The sequence below is a fragment of the Alligator mississippiensis genome, chromosome 12 (assembly GCF_030867095.1).
Source record: "Alligator mississippiensis isolate rAllMis1 chromosome 12, rAllMis1, whole genome shotgun sequence".
Lineage (NCBI taxonomy): Eukaryota > Metazoa > Chordata > Crocodylia > Alligatoridae > Alligator > Alligator mississippiensis.
In genome coordinates, this window is record NC_081835.1 from 10965628 (window position 1) to 10985544 (window position 19917).

A 19917-nucleotide genomic window follows, 5' to 3' on the forward strand; every position below is an offset into this window, starting at 1 on the left:
GGTAAGGGAATTCTGGACCCCCCACTGGATACAACACGGAGGATGGGGGGCATGGTTTGTGGTCTACAACTTTCCAAATATTAAAATGGCAATGCTAAAGGTTTTGTTGCTGCTATGCTGTATGTATGTTGGACAGCATCTTAAGACATACGTTTTTTCTTCCTCTAATTCCCCGTTGCATCACTTTCCTACAACTATAGTAATTGCTCACACAGGGAGAATATCATGAAAGTATTTGCCGTATTTTAGCTTCTTTAACATGACTTTGCTGGGAGCAGGGGTGGCATGGGTGCAGATGCTAAGGTGTACAGTTGGCAGCCCAGAAATCGCAAGTTTAAGGCCACAGCAGAAGTGCTCCCGTCGGATTGCAGCGAATCTGCAAGTTCTGCTAAATGCTTTGCCACAAGGACATGAGCAGGAAGGGATATGACTTTGCTGCTAGAAATGGGTAGAGCACACCTTGAACCCATCCGTTCTCCATGAACCACCTTGAACTGCTCTACAAAACACTGGAGATTCTTCAACCACAGGAAATCTGAGCTCATGAAAATATGAAGTCTTCTACAATTTACAGGGTGTGGATGTGTGCCTAGTTTTCTATTGACCAGGAAAGTGAATAAGACTGGTTTGTCCCAGGGAATTTCTAACTCCTCAGTCCTAGGGGGGGTCAGGTTTTTGCATCCATCTCCTCTCATGAAGCTGGAATCAGGATTGGCCAGGCCACCACCGTTCCATGGAGGGTGTATCCATAATGCCTCCAAGATCACTTAGTGTCCCTGGCATAATGGCTGCTGAAGAGCAGATTCCACAGCTTGCTGTTTCCTTTGAACATCACACAGACCCCCCTCTGTCACAAAAGGAGGGTGCTGTATTGCATTAAAGCATCTCCTATTACTTGATAGCCATCAATTCATAATGGGTTTACAATGGAAATCCAGCTGGGACTAATGGATATCAATTCCAGACAGCAGCCAACCTCCAAATGATGCTGACCTCTACCCATGCTTTATTCACAGTAGTTATATTTTGCACAATGTCCCTGTTACTGCTAAAACTAGAGCCAACTGGGATTTTTCAAAAGAAAAGACTATTGTATTATTGGTAAGAAAACGGCCTGCTTTCAAAAATGTTTATATAAAATTGTTTGTTTTTTAAAAAAGCAGTTTTCCTCAAAAAAAACCACCCTAGTCTTTTAGGGCAGTGGTTCTCAACCTTTTTTGGTATCAGGACCAATTTGTAAACATTGATGGCCAGTCCCGACCCAGTGCCTCTCGCTCCCGACCCGCTGCCCCAGGCCCCCCCATGTGTGGGGTGGAGTGGGGGGGGGGGGTGCAAACAGCCCCTTGCAGACTGGAGCTGTGCCGGCCTGCAAGGGAAAAGCCACTGTTTCCCACATCTTTCTCCTTTAAAGGAGAATCCATTTTTAAAGTTTGCTGATCCATTTTCAAAGTTTCTCCACAACCCGCTTTTCGGTCACAACCCACGGGTTGGCAAATGCTGTTTTAGGGCACTTATACACATACCCAACACCTGCTTTTTCAGGAGTGAAAGACCCAATGTGCTGAAATAAATGCAACATTTGACATTGCTTTAACATCCTTTTTATAAGGCACATACAGATTCTATTTGCTGTTTAATAAAATCAATAAAAAATAAAAGCTCTATAGAAAAGGTATAAAGGATGCTGCTGCTAAATGCAGTAAAATTACTGAAATATATAACTAAAAAAGCATTAAGAACGCATACAATTCATAACAGGCACAGGCTTGAGCATCTCAGGGGTAAGAAAATGCCACTGTACTTAAAGGCCATCTTCAGATACTGTTTGGGCAGATGTAATCAGAAGATTAAACCAAGTTCAGTGCTATTATTGTGCTATTTTAGCTATAGGAGGTGTTTTAGAATTGATATTGTGTAGTATAAAACAAGTACAGTAGAAAAGATAAATATATGGCATTTTAAAGATACCAGAAAGCCAAAGTTTCAAGAAAATATCCTCTAAAAGGTCTGGTTTTTCTTACTTATTATCACAGCTGCAGTATGTTCCACTGTCTAGTAGCTGACTGATCAGAAACTGATTCCAGAGTCTCATTTCCCAGTGCAATGGAGACAAAGTGATCTGCAGAAGTGATGTCCTTGCAGTCCTCCAGAAAATGTTCTTCAAGGTTCCCTGCTGGATCCTAAAAGTTCCTTTGAGAGTCTTTGTTCTGTTCGTTAAACCTGCCCTTCAGGCAGTTCCCTCTTTCTTTTATAACTGCCCAGTGCGTAAGTGATAGGTACTTTGCAAATGATGGCATGGTAAGTTAGATAACCATGCAGAAAACACAAAAAGGGAACTGTTTATCTAACCCCCAAACTGCTCCTTGCTTAAGCTATCAAATAGTTTTACTTCTGTAGTGGCCTAATTATGTACCATGATACAGGGGGTCTATTAAAAAATTGGCATGCAGAGATATAGTACCATCATAACTTGGTCCTTTATACAAACTGCCTCCTGAAATGCCTAAAAGGTAACACGTACTGTTAGGAACCAAGTTATAATTAATAGAGCAACAAATAAATTAAAAAGGAAACAACAATTGCTTTCTATCACTATACAAACTGACTTAAAGACATCTGCTATTAACAGCAGAAAGTTTCCATAAGAGAATAAAAGAAAAGGTAGCTCTAGATGAAAGTGAAGATTTTAAACAAGGATCCTTGTCGCACACATGCTTGGATGCAACAGGTAAGAACAGGTTGAAGCTTACTACTGTCTGACAAAGGGCACATCTACATGTGCAAATGCTGCTGGATGGGTTTACTCCAGAGCAAGGTACTCTGGAGTAAACTCAGCCTGGGCAGGTGTCTACACATGCACCCATTTGGGAGCAGATTTGCCCCACCAGTGGAACTGGAAGCAGGGAGCTGGGACCTGGCCCTCTGCTGCAACTCTTTCCAAGCCCTGCACCTTGATCACCTGGTCAGGGCACATGGCTGGGAAAAAGCTGCGGGGCTGATGAGCTGGCTGCACATGCAGAGTTCCTCACACAACCTGGGGCTGGCCAGGAACTGTCCTGGTTTGGGGCAGGACCCAGTCAGCTCCAGGCTGGCTGGGGAACTCTCCCCATGCAGGGAGCTCCCAGCCCCCACTCCGTGATCACAATTGCAGAGCAGGGACTGAGAGATCCCTACTTCTGGGGCAGGGGGACATTGTCCTTGCCTGGGCTTCAGTGGCAGTGCCCGCCCTGGCAGCAGGCAGCTCCCAGGGGCAGGGACCAGTCTCCCCTCCCATGCTGCCTGGTTGACTAGAAGCAAATTTGCCCCCAATTAACTATCTATACATGTCTTACTGCACAGTAATTATTCAGCTGTACATTTGCAGGTAGCAAAATAACTGCCAAGTAGAGCAAGTTACTGTGCAATAAGGGTCCACATATGTAGATGGTACTTTGCTCTACTGGGCAGTCTACTGGGCAAAGCATCTTGTGTAGACACACCCAAAGGGTCTTTTATCCTTGAGATTTTATTGGAAACATTCATTAGCCAAATGCTTTGCACATCCAGATACTCTGTTCTTTCCATAGCAAAACACTGATTTGTCATCTTACTTTGCTTAAAATGTAAGCAAAAAGTTCCATTTAAGTATAACCTTCCCTCCCTTTTTTAGTCAAAATTGCAAGACTCTTTTTGCTGATGCATATCTGTATTTAGGATGGGCATCTCAAAGCTGCAAAGAGAGTCAGGCATCCATTTCCTAATCAATTCCAGTAGCATGTGGATGAATAACTTGTTTAGGCTCCCTTGCAATGTGGAATGAGCCAACCTTGTTAACAAACCTCATCAGGATTAGCCTTCCAAGTCATTATAGAGTCAGTCCAAACCAAAAATCTTAAACTGAATATCTGAGTGCTCAGTGAATACCTCAGTGCTCAGTGATTGGGCATAGTCCAACAGCTGTCAAGTTTAACAGCAGAGGTGCCTCTATTTCAGTACGTGTCTGAAGTGATCTACATACTTGATCTAGTTGTGAGCCCCTTAATTTCTGTATAATTCCTGTATCTCTAAGGATTTGTGGGGCTGGCCCCTTTGTTTGTAAAACATTTCAGAATGGAAAACTGAAATTTAATAATATAGAGTGCTACTAATGCATGCTTGCCCAAAGATTAGTATGAACTTGAGTTTAATTATGAGAATTTTTCTGAATACACGTATAAATACATTACCTTATCATCGGGATCTGCATTTTTTCATTAAGAAGCTTTAGAAGATTATTCCTTCTATTGCATGGCATTTGTTTTAAGCACACACTTAAATGTTTTATTAGTACATCATGCGTTTTCATCAATGCTCATGTGCCCATTTTCTTTACTATACATGTACATACTTCCTCAGTGGTGCCTAAGAGCACTCTGAAGTCTGCAATTCAAGGGATATTTTTTTCCATCATGCTGACCTAACAAGGGAAGTAAGATGCTGCATGTGTTAGAAATCGGAATATTTGCACTCTGGTGGTTCTGTGAATAGGAAACAATAGGGTCAGGGAAGGTACTAAGCAAATTGGTGTTGTAATTTTCTTTGCAATTTTCTTAAAATACGACAGTGGAGTATGGACCACTACCAGGACCTTCCTAGCTAATTATGGGTTATGGATGACATGTGTCGGTAGACCTGTATCAGCCCTTCTGTACCACTGTTTCTCAAGTTGAAACCTTAATAAAAGGTTTAACTAGTGCATCAGGTCCTCTGCATGGCACTATACACAGCTGTCATATTTCCAATACTGAATCAGATAAATAGTCTGCCAAGACCCATGCCCTACCACCATGATTTCAGAAGAAAGTAGAACATCCTTTATTACACCTGGCAACTGTGCAATGCTCATCATGACAGAGGGAGCCTTCTGACCCTAGGGCTGTCATTTAACACCTTGGAGTATTGGCTTCAATAGCTTTTTGTCTTTGTAACTGTAAATGCTTTTTTCTGCTCACAAAACTATTGAGGCCCTTATTAAACCTGGCTAGAGTATATAATGCCCTGACCTCCTGCATTGGTACATTCAACTCACTGATTCAAAACCTTGGGAAGAAATATTTTGTTTTGTTTTAGATGCATCTACTGTTAACTTTGAGCGACCCCTTAGCTCTTGAGAGCAAAAGAAAGCAGTACACCGTAAAACTGCTGGGCTAATGTGAGACAGCAGCCGCAACAACAGGAATCGCACCTGTGAATTCAGCACCCGGAATTAAAAAGGCCCTACAAGGAGCCGCGAGAAAATGGTTCTGTTTGTTGTTATTGTCGTGGTGGTTTTTATTATACCATTTTAAGTTTAAATACTAGCTCTTTCTATAACTTTCAGAGATGCTTTTAATGTCCCCATTGCAGGGACTATGCACCAGTGTTTAAGAATATTTACACTTTCAGAGTCATATCCTCCAAACTATCATATCATAGGCAGATGGAGCAAGTGGGACAAAGAAGTTTAGTGACTCGTCCGAGGTCAGTATGTTGGTTCCTCATGCCACTTGGGCTAGAGACTCTCCGTTACCTGAGGTTACAAGCTAGCAGCTAACACAGCTGTGATTAGGAATTGGGCAGCTCCTGGTTCCCACCCCATGTTCAGAGAATTCATCCGTGCCTCGTCTCCTTTTAGTCTCCCTCTATAGCCGTACATGCTCCTCTGAGCTCTTATTTACTGACTCTTCCAAGTCTTAGCTACATCTTCAGGCCGCTGACAGTCGAAAGGCTGAAACCCCATGTGGAGTGCGCTGGCTGCGGATAGTTTTGGTTGTATTACGGTAGCGCCTTGCAGTTGCGAGCAGGATGAGGCTCGAACCTGTAGAGGCATAGAAAGGGGCTATGTCTTACCCCAGAGTTAGTCTGAGCCCCTCGGCCCGCAAGCTGGATGCCACGTCACCGCTCGAGACTCCCCGTGCCAGTGGGAGCAGTGTTCATTGCTGCTCCCCTGCTGCCAGATTTCCAGACCCAGGGCGAGCCCCGTGCTAGATCCAGTGCTCGATGCAGGACGGCGCCAGGTGGGATCTGGGTACAGGAGATGGGATCTGGGCAGCACGATGCCTGGTCCAGAACGTGCGAGGTGGGATCAGGATGGCATGAGGTGGGATCAGGACAGTGCAAGGCAGGACCTGAGCAGTGTCAGGTGGGATCTGGGCGGTGTGAGGTGGGATCTGGGTGGTCAGGTGGGATCTGGGTGGTGTGAGGTGGGATCTGGGCAGTGTCAGGTGGGATCTGGGTGGTCAGGTGGGATCTGGGCAGTGTGAGGTGGGATCTGGGCAGTGTGAGGTGGGATCTGGGTGGTCAGGTGGGATCTGGGTGGTGTGAGGTGGGATCTGGGCAGTGTCAGGTGGGATCTGGACAGTGTGAGGTGGGATCTGGGTGGTCAGGGGGGATCTGGGTGGTGCGAGGTGGGATCTGGGTGGTGAGGTGGGATCTGGATGGTGTGAGGTGGGATCTGGGTGGTCAGGTGGGATCTGGGTGGTGTGAGGTGGGATCTGGGCAGTGTGAGGTAGGATCTGGGTGGTCAGGTGGGATCTGGGTGGTGTGAGGTGGGATCTGGGCGGTGTGAGGTGGGATCTGGGTGGTCAGGTGGGATCAGGACAGTGCAAGGTGGGATCTGGGCGGTGCAAGGTGGGATCTGGGCAGTGTCAGGTGAGATCTGGATGGTGTGAGGTGGGATCTGGGTGGTGTGAGGTGGGATCTGGGCGATGTGAGGTGGGATCTGGGCGATGTGAGGTGGGATCTGGGTGGTCAGGTGGGATCTGGGTGGTGTGAGGTGGGATCTGGGTGGTCAGGTGGGATCTGGGTGGTGTGAGGTGGGATCTGGGCAGTGTGAGGTAGGATCTGGGTGGTCAGGTGGGATCTGGGTGGTGTGAGGTGGGATCTGGGCGGTGCAAGGTGGGATCTGGGTGGTGTGAGGTGGGATCTGGGTGGTCAGGTGGGATCTGGGCAGTGTCAGGTGAGATCTGGATGGTGTGAGGTGGGATCTGGGTGGTGTGAGGTGGGATCTGGGTGACGTGAGGTGGGATCTGGGTGGTCAGGTGGGATCTGGGTGGTGTGAGGTGGGATCTGGGCGGTGTGAGGTGGGATCTGGGCAGTGTGAGGTGGGATCAGGGCAGTGCAAGGTGGGATCTGGGCGGTGCAAGGTGGGATCTGCGTGGTGAGGTGGGATCTGGGCAAAGTCAGGTGGGATGTGGGTGGTCAGGTGGGATCAGGGCGGTGCTGGGCTGGCACAAGCAGGCCCGGACACAGGCCTGGGCAAGCCGGGTGGCTGCCGGAACAGAAAGCAGGCCCGAAAATGCTATTATTATTATTATTATTATCACGATCTCCGGCGAAGCGGCGCCCAAGACTGCAGCGGCGCTGAGCCTCCCCCTCCCCCCCCCCCCGCCCCGCGCTCAGAGTTGGCGCCGGCTCGGGGCGGGACGTGGGCGGGGCGGTGCCGCGCGGCCGGAAGAGGTGTCCACGCGGGTGCGGGGGGCGCTGGGGGCGCGGGGCCGGGCCGGGCCGGGCCGGGGGTTCCGCCGCAGCAGCATTAGTGCCGGGGCCGCGGGAGAGGCCTAGTGCGGAGCGGCCCCTCCCCCCTCCTCCGTCCCCGGCAGGGTCCGCGCCCCGGGGCCTCCCCGCGCTGCGCAGCTTTAAAACTTGGACATCTTGTTGTGGTGTCGTTGTCCCTCGCTGGAGCCGGCCCCGGCCCCGGCGGATGCTGAGGCCAGGCAGCGCCGGGCGGGCGGGCGGGTGTGGGTCGGCACCGCGGTAACGTGCCCGTTGTCTCCCCCTCTCTAGATGTGGAGCCGGCTGCTGTCCCGGCACGGCGGCCCGGCTCTGCGCCTCCTTCCTGCGGCCGGGAGCCGGGTGGCGCCGCGTGGGCCGCGCTTCCTCATCATGAAGTGCGAGTCGCCAGATTTCCAGGCCCTCTTCACGCCGGGGCTGAGGAGCGTGGCAGGTGCGGGCTGTCGCGGTCACGATGCCGGGGCGGGCGGGGGGAGGCTTGTCGGTGCTGCCCCCACTTGATGTGGGGACCGCTTGCGCCGATTAACAGCCAGAGAAACATCATTTGGGCCAAATTTGGATGAGGTTAGGTTGCGAGGGTGCCAGTGTTTGTCATTTGTGGTTAGTTGTGGGCCTGAATGGGGGGACTAGGTATTGCTGCTGTTGGGACGTGGGGCCTTTTGCAAAACAAAGCGACTTCCCTCAAATACAAAGCAGCGGTGTTGTTGGGGCCTGCTCCTCAGATCTTGCTCCAAGCGTTGTAGGTATGCCCAGTCATTTCTGCAAGCAAAAAAGGTGTCTTTTCAACAAGTACCGGCCCAAATTCACTTTGAGACCTTCACAGGCAGGCTTCTTTTGACCGTGGCCCATCGTGACACTCATTTGCCCTTGGTTGCACCTTGGGAACACTTTTTTTTTGTCTTCAACTGACCGGTCTCGACGTTTGTCAGTACGACATTTGTACTGAATTAACCAGAGTCGCCGAGTCTGAAAATGATGGGGTTGAAGGGGTAAGGTTGCAGCTCGACCTGCAGAGCCTGTTACAGGTGCTGATGCCCGAGGTAAGAGCAGCTGGAGCCCGGGTGAGTTTGTCGGCAGGGCCAGTTAGAAACAAACCTCTTGACTTGCATACTGAACAGATTTGATATGAAAAATCAGTAAATCAGCAAATTTTATAGGAAAACTGAGTTTGATATGAAAAATCAGTGCGCGTGGAGATGCACGCATGGATGGAGTCCCGTTTCTTTAGAGTTCCCTTTGGCCTAGGACTGTTTAAAAGCAAAGTTGATATTAGCCCTGTAAATAAATGGCATTTCTGCTGAGTTTAGGTTAGCTTTGACATCTTAGAATAAAATGCTCCAGGAACCCACTTCAGTATTTATTTTATAAAACAATTTAAATACTATTTTCAACTTGTTCATATTTTCCTCCTAATAGCTCTCTTTACACAGTATACTAACCATGCCAAGTTTGGGGTCAAGGACAGCCAAAAATGATACAGGCACTGACATTTTGTCCAACTAAAAATATGCTTAGGGAGACATTGAAGGAAAAAGGATTTAATATGACAAAAACGCTTTTCATGATTGAAACTGGGAACTTCAAATACCTGATTCACTCCCACCATATTGTATCCTTGTTTGCATTTTTTTTTTTAGCTTGGACAGTGAAACCTGCTCCTTTCTGTGTGCTTGTCTCTGTCATTCACTTTCCTTTCTGGGTCTAATGAGTAACTCACTGCTAAGGAAGTATTTCTCCTAAAATTCTTGATTAATTTTTTTTTTTTTTTGAGAATATATTTTTAAATTTTAAATCTAAAAAAAAAAATATCTAAATCAGCATTTGCTCTTTTTTCTTCTGAGACATTCTCGTGTCAGGTTAGGAGGATACACTCTATTATATTTGGTTATGAAGCAATTTAAAGATTCACTGTCCCAAGTTGGCAATATTGCAGGAACTTCAGTAGTTCCTGCACATGCACTGTGCTTTTTTTACTTTCCTTTCACTATTAAACTCCCTTGTTGAGTAGGACTTCAAAATGTGAGTTCCTTAGCATTGCTTCTCAAACGCTAATAAAGTCCAACAAGTAAAACTGCATTACTCTATGTGCTTCTTGAATGATTTCACAAGCCTTATATAGTCGCACTTTCTTATCTAATAAAAACATTGGGTGCATCTGCACTGTAATGTGCATTAGCCTATTTTAAAGCGCATTAAAGCGCCACTTAAAAAAACATGATTTTTACTTAATGTTCATTAAAATAGGCTAATATGCATTAAGCGTCACCTTAAAAAGCGTGCTCTTTAGTTAATGTGCATTAAGACAGGCTAATGTGCATTTTCCTAGTACCTCACAATACAAGGAATTTTTGTGTGTGGTGTGGGACATGGTGCTGGGCGCTTTAGTTAGCAAGCCATGTATGTGTAGGAGCCTGGAGGTACTAGATTTAATGTGCATTAATTAAAGCGTGTTAACGCACTTGTAGATGCGCCCATTGTTTTGCATGAATCTTGTATTCTGACCCTGATTTTCAAGTACGCTTATATGCAATGTCCTGTTTAGGAAAAAAGTGTACTGGGATGCAGCCCGTTCGGTGGCCAGCTATTGTGGAAATGCTCATAGGTAGATTTACATGTTTTCGTGCATGTTATAAGGTCAGCGTTAAATATACACATGGTTGAAAATCTGTTGTTGTATATGTGAACCAAATCTCCAGAACAGCTGAGTTGATTAACATGTTTTAGAGGGTAAAAAAAGTCTTCATATGTTTCTTTCTGCTAGAGTTATTTGAAAAAGAGAAGTATGAATTAAGAATAGCAGGAGGTGCAGTGAGGGATTTACTAAGTGGAGAGAAACCACAAGATGTGGACTTTGCCACCACTGCTACACCAGCTGAGATGAAGGAAATATTCCAGTCTGCTGGCGTGCGTATGATCAATAATAAAGGAGAAAAGCACGGAACCATTACTGCCAGGGTAAGAACTAACCAGGTTCATGAATCATTTACATTTACAGCGGTTAGATGGAAAAGATCCATTAGACTCTAGGAGAGTACGGCATGTCGCTCCCAGTACTGGTCACATCCAATGGTAAGCTGATAGTTTGCCCTTAGCTAAAATACTACAGGCAGTCCTCAACTTACAATGTTTCAAGTTACAACGTTTTGCACTTACAACATTTATAAATTGACACCCTGTTTCAACTTTATGATGTCAGTTTCAACTTTGCAACACTTGATTCGATGCGACCCCATGCCAGCGAACAAGTTTGCTGTGTCGCTCATCTCCCTGGAGAACATCTGTCCAAACTTCCTTGGACATTTTCTTTAAGAAAGCAGACAAGACTCCAGAAAAACCTGTAGCCAAGACTCCTGAGAAAACTCTAGCCAAGAACCCTTCAAAAAGTCCAACCAAGCGCCTTTCAAAAAGTCCAGGCGAGTCACCTCAAAGAAGTCCTTCCAAATCAATATGATTGCTATTTACAATATAAATACATTAATGTAGCTATATTGCTCATCTATAATTGGTCAAGTACAAAATTCTGGGGTATTTTTAGTTGAAACAGGGTATCGGGCCTTGGTTTAGGAACCAATCCCCCATTTAACGTGGTTTCTTATGAGAAAATTGGTTCCGAGTTGCAACGTTTCAACTTAAGGCGCGGTTTTCAGGAACTGCGTAAGTCTGAGGACTGCCTGTACTGCAGTTATTTCCTTCTATTTTTTTGTATACCTATTTGTTTTTTGTTTTCTGAACAAATATGTAAGCTCTCAACAGAAGCTCAAAGAAGTTTTTAATGAGAACTTGTTTAAAGGCAGTAGAAGTTGTGGTTCCTGACTCTGTAATTCCCAGTTCTATAATAAATAGGGTTATGTCCAGCCTGAGTATCTGCAGAACAGCTTAGCTCCCAAAGAAACATTCAGCTTTTTTTATATTTATTCCTGTTCACTGCTGGGTTGAAAATAAAATAACAATAGCATTTGAATTATAGGTCCACGAGCAGAACTTTGAAATTACGACACTCAGAATTGATGTAGTCACAGATGGACGACACGCAGAGGTGGAATTCACCACTGACTGGGAGAAAGATGCTGAGAGGAGGGATCTTACCATCAACTCGATGTTTTTAGGTAGCTTCCCAAAAAAACAAAATACAACTTTTTAATGACCACGTTAAACTCCGTGTTTCTGAGCCTTTCCCCAAAGCTTTTCCATTTTTCCTTGGCAATTCTGTTGACTGAAATGGATTTGTCTAAATATGAAGGGAGATCTGTGAGTTTAGAAGACAAATCAAATTGCATATTATCTGACTGGAATGCTTCACTTCTCTAACCAGCTTTAAAATAATTTCTTCCAGCAAGTTTTATCATCTCCTGTCATCAGTTAGCTAAATTATGAATTGCTTTACTTTTACCAAGCATGCCTTCAAAAATTTTGTTTTCCATAACAGGTTTGGATGGCACCCTTTATGATTATTTCAGTGGATATAAAGACTTAAAAAACAAGAAAGTTCGATTTGTAGGTGATCCGAACGAAAGGATACAAGAGGATTATTTGCGAATCTTGAGATATTTCAGGTAATGTGTTTCTGCATTTGTAAATAAAGAAACGAATAACATTTATAGTTATATTCTCAAACAAAATTCTCTTGAGGACATTGTATTTTAAATAACAAAGTACATCTGTGTTTACTCAAGTGCCTGCATGATGCAAAGTCTAATATCTAATAGCGCTTTTTCCTTGGGTAGGTGCTGCAAATAAAGAGCTGTGTGTGACTGGTTTCCAGTTTTCTCTGTTGAGTGAAAAATAGGAGCCATGGTTACTTATCAGATGTAGTGCATCCAACCTAAGGTTTTTTATCAGCTACAGGTTTCGCGTGTTCAGGTTGTACTGGGGTACATTAGCTGGACAGTGGTAATAGATCTGAGAAGGCAGTTACATTTAGAATTCTTGTTTTGTAGGTTTTACGGAAAGATAACTGAGAAACCTGGTGAGCATGAAACTAATACACTGGAAGCAATCAAGACAAATGCCAAAGGTTTGGCTAGAATATCGGGCGAGAGAATTTGGGTAGAGCTGAAGAAGTTGCTTGCTGGAAAACATGTAAATCATTTGGTCCGACTTATGTACAAGCTCGACATTGCCCCGTATATAGGTAAAGTACGGTAAGGGTGTTTCATAGTAGCTAGGGTCAGGAGGGACCTGAACAGATCATCTAGCCTGACCCCCTGCCACAGGCAGGAATGAATGTTGGGTTCACAAGACCCCAGACAGGTGGTCATCCAACCTCCTCTTGAATTTGCCCAAGGTAGGGGTGAGGACCACTTCCCCGGGAAGCTGGTTCCAGATTTTGGCCACCCTAACTGTAAAATATTGCCTCCTGATCTCTAACCTAAACCTATTCTCCATCAGCTTATGACCATTGTTCCTTGTCACCCCAGGTGGTGCTGGGGAGAAAAGGGCTCTGCCTATTTGCTGTTGATCTCCCCTGATGAGCTTGTAGGCAGCCACCAGGTCCCCCCTTAGCCTCCTCTTGCTGAGGCTGAACAGGTTCAGGTCCCTCAGTCTCTCCTCATAGGGCCTGTCCTGCTGCCCTCTCACCAAGCAGGTGGCCCTCCTCTGAACCCTCTCCAGGCTGGCCACATTCCTTTTGAATTGCGGTGCCCAGTACTGGACGCAGTACTCCAACTGCGGCCTGACCAAAGTCACATAGAGGGGGAGTATCACCTCTCTGGACCGGCTTGAGATGCACCTTTGGATGCATGGCAAGGTGTGGCTGGCCTTGCTGGCTGCGGTCTGGCATTGGTGGCTCATGTTCAGCTTGGAGTCAGTTATGACTCCAAAATTCCTTTCCGCCTCTGTGCTTTCAAGAAGGGAACTCCCCAGCCTGTATGTGTGCTGTGAATTCCTTCTCCCAAGGTACAGCACCCTGCATTTGTCTACGTTGAACCCCATCCTGTTCTCATCTGCCCACTTTTGTAGTCTGTCTAAATCTAGTTGCAGCTTCTCTCTCCCTTCAAGTGTGTCCACCTCTCCCCACATCTTAGTGTCATCAGCAAATTTGGACAGCATGCTTTCCACCCCCTCGTCCAAGTCGCTGATGAAGATGTTAAACACTGTGGGCCCGAGGATCGAGCCCTGGGGTACCCCACTGCTCACATCTCACCAGGTTGAGTACAACCCGTCCACCACTACTGTTTGGGTGCGCCCCATCAGCCAATTTTTTACCCATCCAACTGTGCAGGCATCAATGCCGCAGTCACTTAATTTATTGATGAGGGTGGGGTGAGAGACGGTGTCAAAGGCCTTCTTAAAGTCTAGAAAGACTACGTCCACGGCAACACCATCATCCAAGGATTTAGTTACTTGGTCATAAAAGGCAATCAGGTTGGTCTGGCAGGACCTGCCTTTGATGACCCCATGCTGATTGCCCCTGAGCATGATCTCCCCTGCAGGCCCCCTGCAGATGTGCTCCTTGATGATTCTCTCCAAGATCTTCCTGAGCACCGAGGTGAGGCTTATAGGCCTATAGTTACTTGGGTCCTCCTTCCTCCCCTTCTTGAAAACTGGGACCACATTAGCCAGTTTCCAGTCCCCCGGCACCTGGCCAAATAACCACGAATGCTCATACAGCCGGGCCAAGGGCTCTGCGATGATCCCTGCCAGCTCCCTCAACACCCTTGGGTGGAGGGTATCTGGACCTGCAGATTTAAAAATGTCTAGCCCTTCCAGAACATCCCTAACTACATCTGCGCTGACTGAAGGCTTGATAGAGCTATCTCCGAGATTGTCCCTACCTCTGGTAGGTGGGATGTTCCAGTACCTGTTCAAGAAAACAGAGGCAAAGAAACTGTTAAAAATATCAGCTTTCTTGTCTGGCGTGGCCACAACATTACCGTTTGTGTCTTGCAGGGGCCCTACATTGCCTGGTGCCCTCTTCTTGCTCCCAATGTACTTGAAAAAGGACTTTTTGGTGTCCTTAATCCTGGACGCTAGCCTGAGCTCCATCTCTACCTTGGCCTTCCTAATAGCCCTCCTACGCTCCCAGGCTGAGGAGGAGTGCTCCTCGTTGGTGATAGCTCCTCCCTTCCACTGGTTGTACGCCCCCCTTTTAGTCCTTAGGCATTGCTGAATGCTTTTGCTGAGCCAAGGGGGTTTCTGAGCACTCTTACCCCCCTTGATTCTCTCAGGGACCATTATCCTTTGGGCCTGGAGGATCGCCCCCTGAAGGTACGACCATCCCTCATGGACTCCCATCTCCTCTACCTTCTGGGCCCTTAGTGCCTCCCCCACTAGTCTCCTGAGCTCATTGAAGCCCTTCTGAAGTCAAGGGCTTTTGCCTTAGTGTGAGCCCTCGACACCCTGCATTGGATAATGAAATCTAGCAGGTGATGATCACTATTGCCCAGGTGGTCAAAGACCTGCAGTCCTTTCACCAGGTCATCCCCCGTGGCCAGGACCAGGTCCAGCAAGGCGCTACCCTAGTGAGGCTGTGCCCTTCATGTTTGTATGCTATGTTTGTTTGGGTATTTGTGTGCTTTACAATTCTTATGCTACAACAGGGTATTAAAACAGTAACAATATTCTAAATTTTCACTAAGTATTTGATTAGACATTTCTTCTGTTGACTTGCCAGTCGCTCTAACACTTTTTTGTGTTTCTTTCTCTGTGTCCCCTTAGGATTTCCTGTTAATGGGAGTTTAGAGGAATTTGACAAAGTCTGTAAAAATGTTCAGAATCTCTTTCCAAAACCAATGACCATTCTAACATCACTGTTCAAGGTGCAGGATGATGTCACAAAACTTGATCTGAGGCTAAAAATCTCAAAAGAAGAGAAAAATCTTGGCCTCTTTATAGTGAAGTACAGGAAGGACTTAATCAAAGAAGTGGACAGTCTAGAACCACTTAAGCCATATCAAAACTTTATCGTAGATGTAAGTATTGTATATTAAACACAGTATGCAGTTTGTTTAATAATCTAGCTTGCATATTAAATATAAAGCCCTTGCTTTTACAAGATGCAACAGGGTCCAGAGGAGAGAATGAAAGATGACACAGTAATATCTCTGTTATCCGGTACTTCGCCAACCGGAATACCTTAGTAATTAATTTTGGTGCCATACTGCACTGCTTTGCCTCCTGCTGCACTGCTGAAAGTGGTGGGACGCACACAGCCACTCCACCTTGCCTCCTGCAGTTCCAAATATGGATCATGATATTTGTGTCTTTCTTTGAGATTTGTGGAGGGTGGAAAGTTGTGTGTAGGTTTCACAATTATAGTTGCGTTGTTCCCACTGTGAAGAACTCCTGCATCAGCATATCTGCAGGTTACTGGGTGTCAATATCCCATATTTGCTTCCTAAAAATTAGGAACGAAAGCCAGTATTTCTTAATTTTGTGCAAAGGACTGGGTCCCTAAATTTAGAGTTTTAGGCACCTACCAAGAAGCAGCTCTGTTTTCATTATTTCTCAACTGTCTAATCTCCAAAGGTAGTGGTTACCTTCTGGATTTTATGAGCTTGATACCCAGGTTTGAAAATGTTGAACTAAACTGCTGAAAGCCTGAGTCAAGGTTGTGCGTATATTCCTTGGAAATATGTTTAGATATTGTCAGCATGACTAGGATTGTCCCAGCTGGTCTCTTCTGTGTTAAAATACGAGAAAAGTAGTAAATTTCATGGGACTCAAACTATTAAAAGATTTACAGATCAGTTCAGCTTGGATTCAACTCCTTCAGCTGGGAACAAACTGAAGTTAAAGGTAATGCCATATCCTGAGCTTGAGTACGTGTTCCCAGTGAGAAGTGCCACTAAGTGGTTGACCTGCCACATTCTGCCATTATTGAAGTTTGAGTGGTTTTCAAGTGTAGTTGAGTGCACTGCAGTACTCGAGGCTGGAGGTAACAGGGTTATGAATCACTGTGAAGTCCTCTTCCACCAGAAAAGGTAACAGCCTTCCTACCGGTTGTCTGCTGGAAATAATAGCAAGTGCTGTCCTATGGGATTTAGGAAGCCTACAAGAATCTGCCAAGATCTCCAAGGACATAATAAAAGACTCCCCTGGGAGAGCCATTATCACCTTCTTCACTATTTTCTGAATAGATCCCTTGGCTCCAACCCATTTCTGCTCTAATACTGGCTAATATTGGGTAGTTGAATAGCTCTTGCGAAGGATCTGCCATTAGTTAGGTATTCGGAAAAGCTAATGAACTGGGCTCAACAAAAAGGAGATATTTATAGATGTAAGTTCTGTATTTTAGTTTCTGTGCTTATCCAGTCCTTGCAGGCTATCAGAATGGCACTAATCGTGATGTATGTTGTTGAACAGACACTGAGATTAAGCTGACCTTTAACATTTCATAATATATTTCTTTTTTTTAAGTCTAGGCAATCTGATACAAATTCCAAAATCTGTGAACTTTTAAAGTACCAAGGAGAGGAGCATCTTCTAAAAGAAATGCAACAATGGTCTGTCCCTTCCTTTCCTGTCTCTGGCCATGATTTAATGAAAACAGGGATTTCTGGAAAAGAAATTGGGATAATCTTACAACAGTTAAGAGACCAGTGGAAGAAGAGCAGATACCAAATGGATAAAGAAGAACTCTTAAGTTGCATAAAAAAGGAATAAAATTGTGAAGTAATTTGAGAAGCGCTCATGATTTAATAATGAAGATGATTGTATTTACCCTGTTCCAGGGACAGCCACAGTACCATACTGCTACAGCATCAGCATCAGCACCAGCCAGCGGTGATGCATTTCTGAGTACTTAAGATTTTCAAAAGATTTTTCAAAAGCAGAACTCTTCTCATGTTTGAAATTCATAATATGCCCTGCAAACAGGTATTTAATTTTGCAGTTGTATAGAGCTCTGTTTGCCAAACCAACTGAAAAACCTACCTTTTTTTATGTTTTAATGGTCATATCTGCCACTGGTCTTCATTGTTCTTAAGGCTCATATAGGTGACACAAGGATTTTTCTCATTCTCTCTTGGCTATAGCCGACCTGAATGATTTAACTGTGTTCTAGATAAAACCCTCTTTTTATCCTTCATTTTTGTCAGAGGGAGTAACCAACTCTTGGGAATAATGAGATCAAAAATTTTTTTTTGTATTCAAAGCTGGGTGTCAAATTGAAATCTTCACTTCAGCAGTTCCCAAACAGGCTATCTTATCATGTGAAACAACCCTGTTTTCCTAAAGGTTTTACTCCTCATAATTCCAAAATCAACTTTTGATTAAAGGATCACTTGGCTAAGCCAACATCACAACAAGTGTCTCCTTGGATACAGTATTTCTTCTTTGTCTCCTCTTTGGCCATTTTCAGTCATTTGTTCTCATTTCCCATATAAACAAATAGAGCTGTATATTCTACAGTACATTTTCAGTTCTGTGCATGAAGTGAGGAATATTAAAGTGTAACATCTCAGTACTAACACCTAGGGAAGATCCAGTTCAGTTTATCCAGACTTCTTAGTATGTCAGGTAGTTGCCTTCCTGCTGAAGTTTAATGGAAAACCTATGGCTAAAATTCTCATGAAGAACCTAACAACATTTAGGATTCCCTCCTTCCCTTTCCCTTACAATCACAGTTGCCAAAATAGGCAAGAGGATAGGATGGCATCCTGTCTTGCCTGAGTATGGTATGAGTATGCTTAGATGTACCATGTGCAAAGAGCCTGAACTGAGTACCATGAATATATCCCCTTGCAATACCATCACTTCAGTGAAATTAGGGAGAATCTGAAAGAATATGCTCCGTTTCAGTGAAAAGAAATTGACCATCAAGATCTTTAGTATCGTATGATAGCACACATCTCAAAATAACTGACAGTAAGATGCTAAGCCCTTGCATCAAGTGCTTTATACTCTGTGGTTCTGTTGAAATAGTCGTCTTGATTGTGGGAAAAGGTATTGATTACTGTCCATATTGGTAGCATATTCCCTATTTTTCTGTGAATTATTCATGGTGATCCTCTAAAGGAATCCAATTTAAACATAGGCTTTACACCTTCACTTAGAATTGGCCATTCAGCATTGGCCATAGTAGTGAATACACCAATCACTTCAGATAACATAAATGTTGCTTCACCGCTGATTTAGTCTTCACCTGATTCTGGGAAAACTACCTGAAATGTATATTCAGTGACAGTTTATGTAAAAAAAAAAACCCCACACCCAAAAAACTGACTTTTTTATATTATGACTTGCAGCAATACCCATCGGATAGTTTTACAAACCTGACTGCTGCAGAATGCTAAAGGCCTAAAACTTTGATGGTCCCTAGGCAACAATACTGACCAAGTGATGCTCTATAGACAATACCATGCTGCTCCCTCCCCAGTCAACAGGACTTTTCTACCTGTAGAAAGTCCGTTTCCCATGGCTGCCGGTGGCATCGGAGATCTTGCATACCAAGTGTACACCATGAGCGGGGAACCACTGCTTCAGGGCTGTGCTACCAGCCCTGCTTTTTAAAAAACTTGTTACTGAGAGCTGCTTTATGTATCTGCAAATGTTACAGAGTACTGGATTGCTGTAATAAAACTTGATTTGTGACAATTTCACCTTGAGTTTTTTTGTTATCTAGGAAAATGACTTTTAACACTAGATGGCAGTAAAATCAGGAGTTTTACAGAAGTATGAATATTTTTACATAGATAGTTTTCTATTGATGCCTTGAGGATTCCAGCTAAGATAGTGTAAATTATTTCGTAGGTATTTTAGGCCAGTAGTTAGAAACCAAGGAGGAAGGGAAGAACAAGTGTGCGTTGTAATTTCATGTTAATGAGATCTGACTTAGAAGAGCTTTCTTATTACAGGCTGAGCATGCTACCAATACAGTTTAAGTTAAATTTAATAAAGTATTTTTCAAAAAATTCCTTGGAAAATTTATCCTTTTCATTCCATCCAGGAAGAGCACACACCAACTGCTGAAGCTTCCTTAGCCTGACGAAGGGTTTTTGAACCCGAAAGCTTGCTTATTAACTATTCTCCAACCATTTGGGTTGGTCTAATAAAAGATATCAAATTCACCCAAGGAACCTTGTCTGCCTATGTCCTTAGACCAACACAGCTACAACCTAAACCCCTTGGAAAATGTATTAAATTTAGCACTGTAGCAGATCTTTCCCTCAGAAATATTAATCTTTAAAGCCCTCCTCAGAGGTGCTATAGTAATAACGTGGGTTTGCAGTTATGAAACCTCTCTTCTTGGAGCACAATTGGGTTGAGTGGGATTTTTGCAATCTTTGAACCAGAGGACTTATAAAGCTTGACCCATGCCTGTTGCTTTGAAAACAGCATGATGTATCCAGGCATCTCTGATGTCTGTAGATGCTCCGGTTAACCTTCTGTTGAACTGGTGCTCGCCCCTTCCATGACATAGAATTGGAAAGAGGTTGAAATGGACTGAAAGGCATGAAGCTGTGCAGT

At 44.6% G+C, this 19917-nt stretch overlaps 1 protein-coding gene across 2 annotated transcripts; it reads left to right on the plus strand.

Moving 5' to 3' along the window:
* Positions 1 to 7440: 7440 nt before the first annotated feature.
* TRNT1 (tRNA nucleotidyl transferase 1) lies at positions 7441 to 19049 on the plus strand. Of its 2 annotated transcripts, XM_006263051.4 has the most exons (8): positions 7441 to 7455; positions 7783 to 7942; positions 10271 to 10464; positions 11477 to 11615; positions 11936 to 12062; positions 12447 to 12640; positions 15166 to 15419; positions 16867 to 19049. In XM_006263051.4, exons 2-8 carry the CDS (start codon positions 7783 to 7785, stop codon positions 17110 to 17112), a joined length of 1314 nt encoding a protein of 437 aa, XP_006263113.1. In that variant the 5' UTR covers positions 7441 to 7455; the 3' UTR covers positions 17113 to 19049. The 2 variants fall into 2 exon arrangements, with proteins under 2 accessions (XP_006263113.1, XP_014460863.1); XM_014605377.3 differs by lacking the exon at positions 7441 to 7455 and having other exon boundaries at positions 7479 to 7942; positions 16872 to 16965.
* The last annotated feature ends 868 nt before the right edge of the window (positions 19050 to 19917 follow it).

Bases quoted from the DNA above. Each gene is read 5' to 3' on its own strand.
- TRNT1 (XM_006263051.4), top strand. From the start codon at position 7,783: ATGTGGAGCCGGCTGCTGTCCCGGCACGGCGGCCCGGCTCTGCGCCTC. The intron at 11,616-11,935 runs GTAGCTTCCCAA...TTTCCATAACAG, and splicing joins CATCAACTCGATGTTTTTAG to GTTTGGATGGCACCCTTTAT. The intron at 12,641-15,165 runs GTAAAGTACGGT...GTGTCCCCTTAG, and splicing joins CGACATTGCCCCGTATATAG to GATTTCCTGTTAATGGGAGT.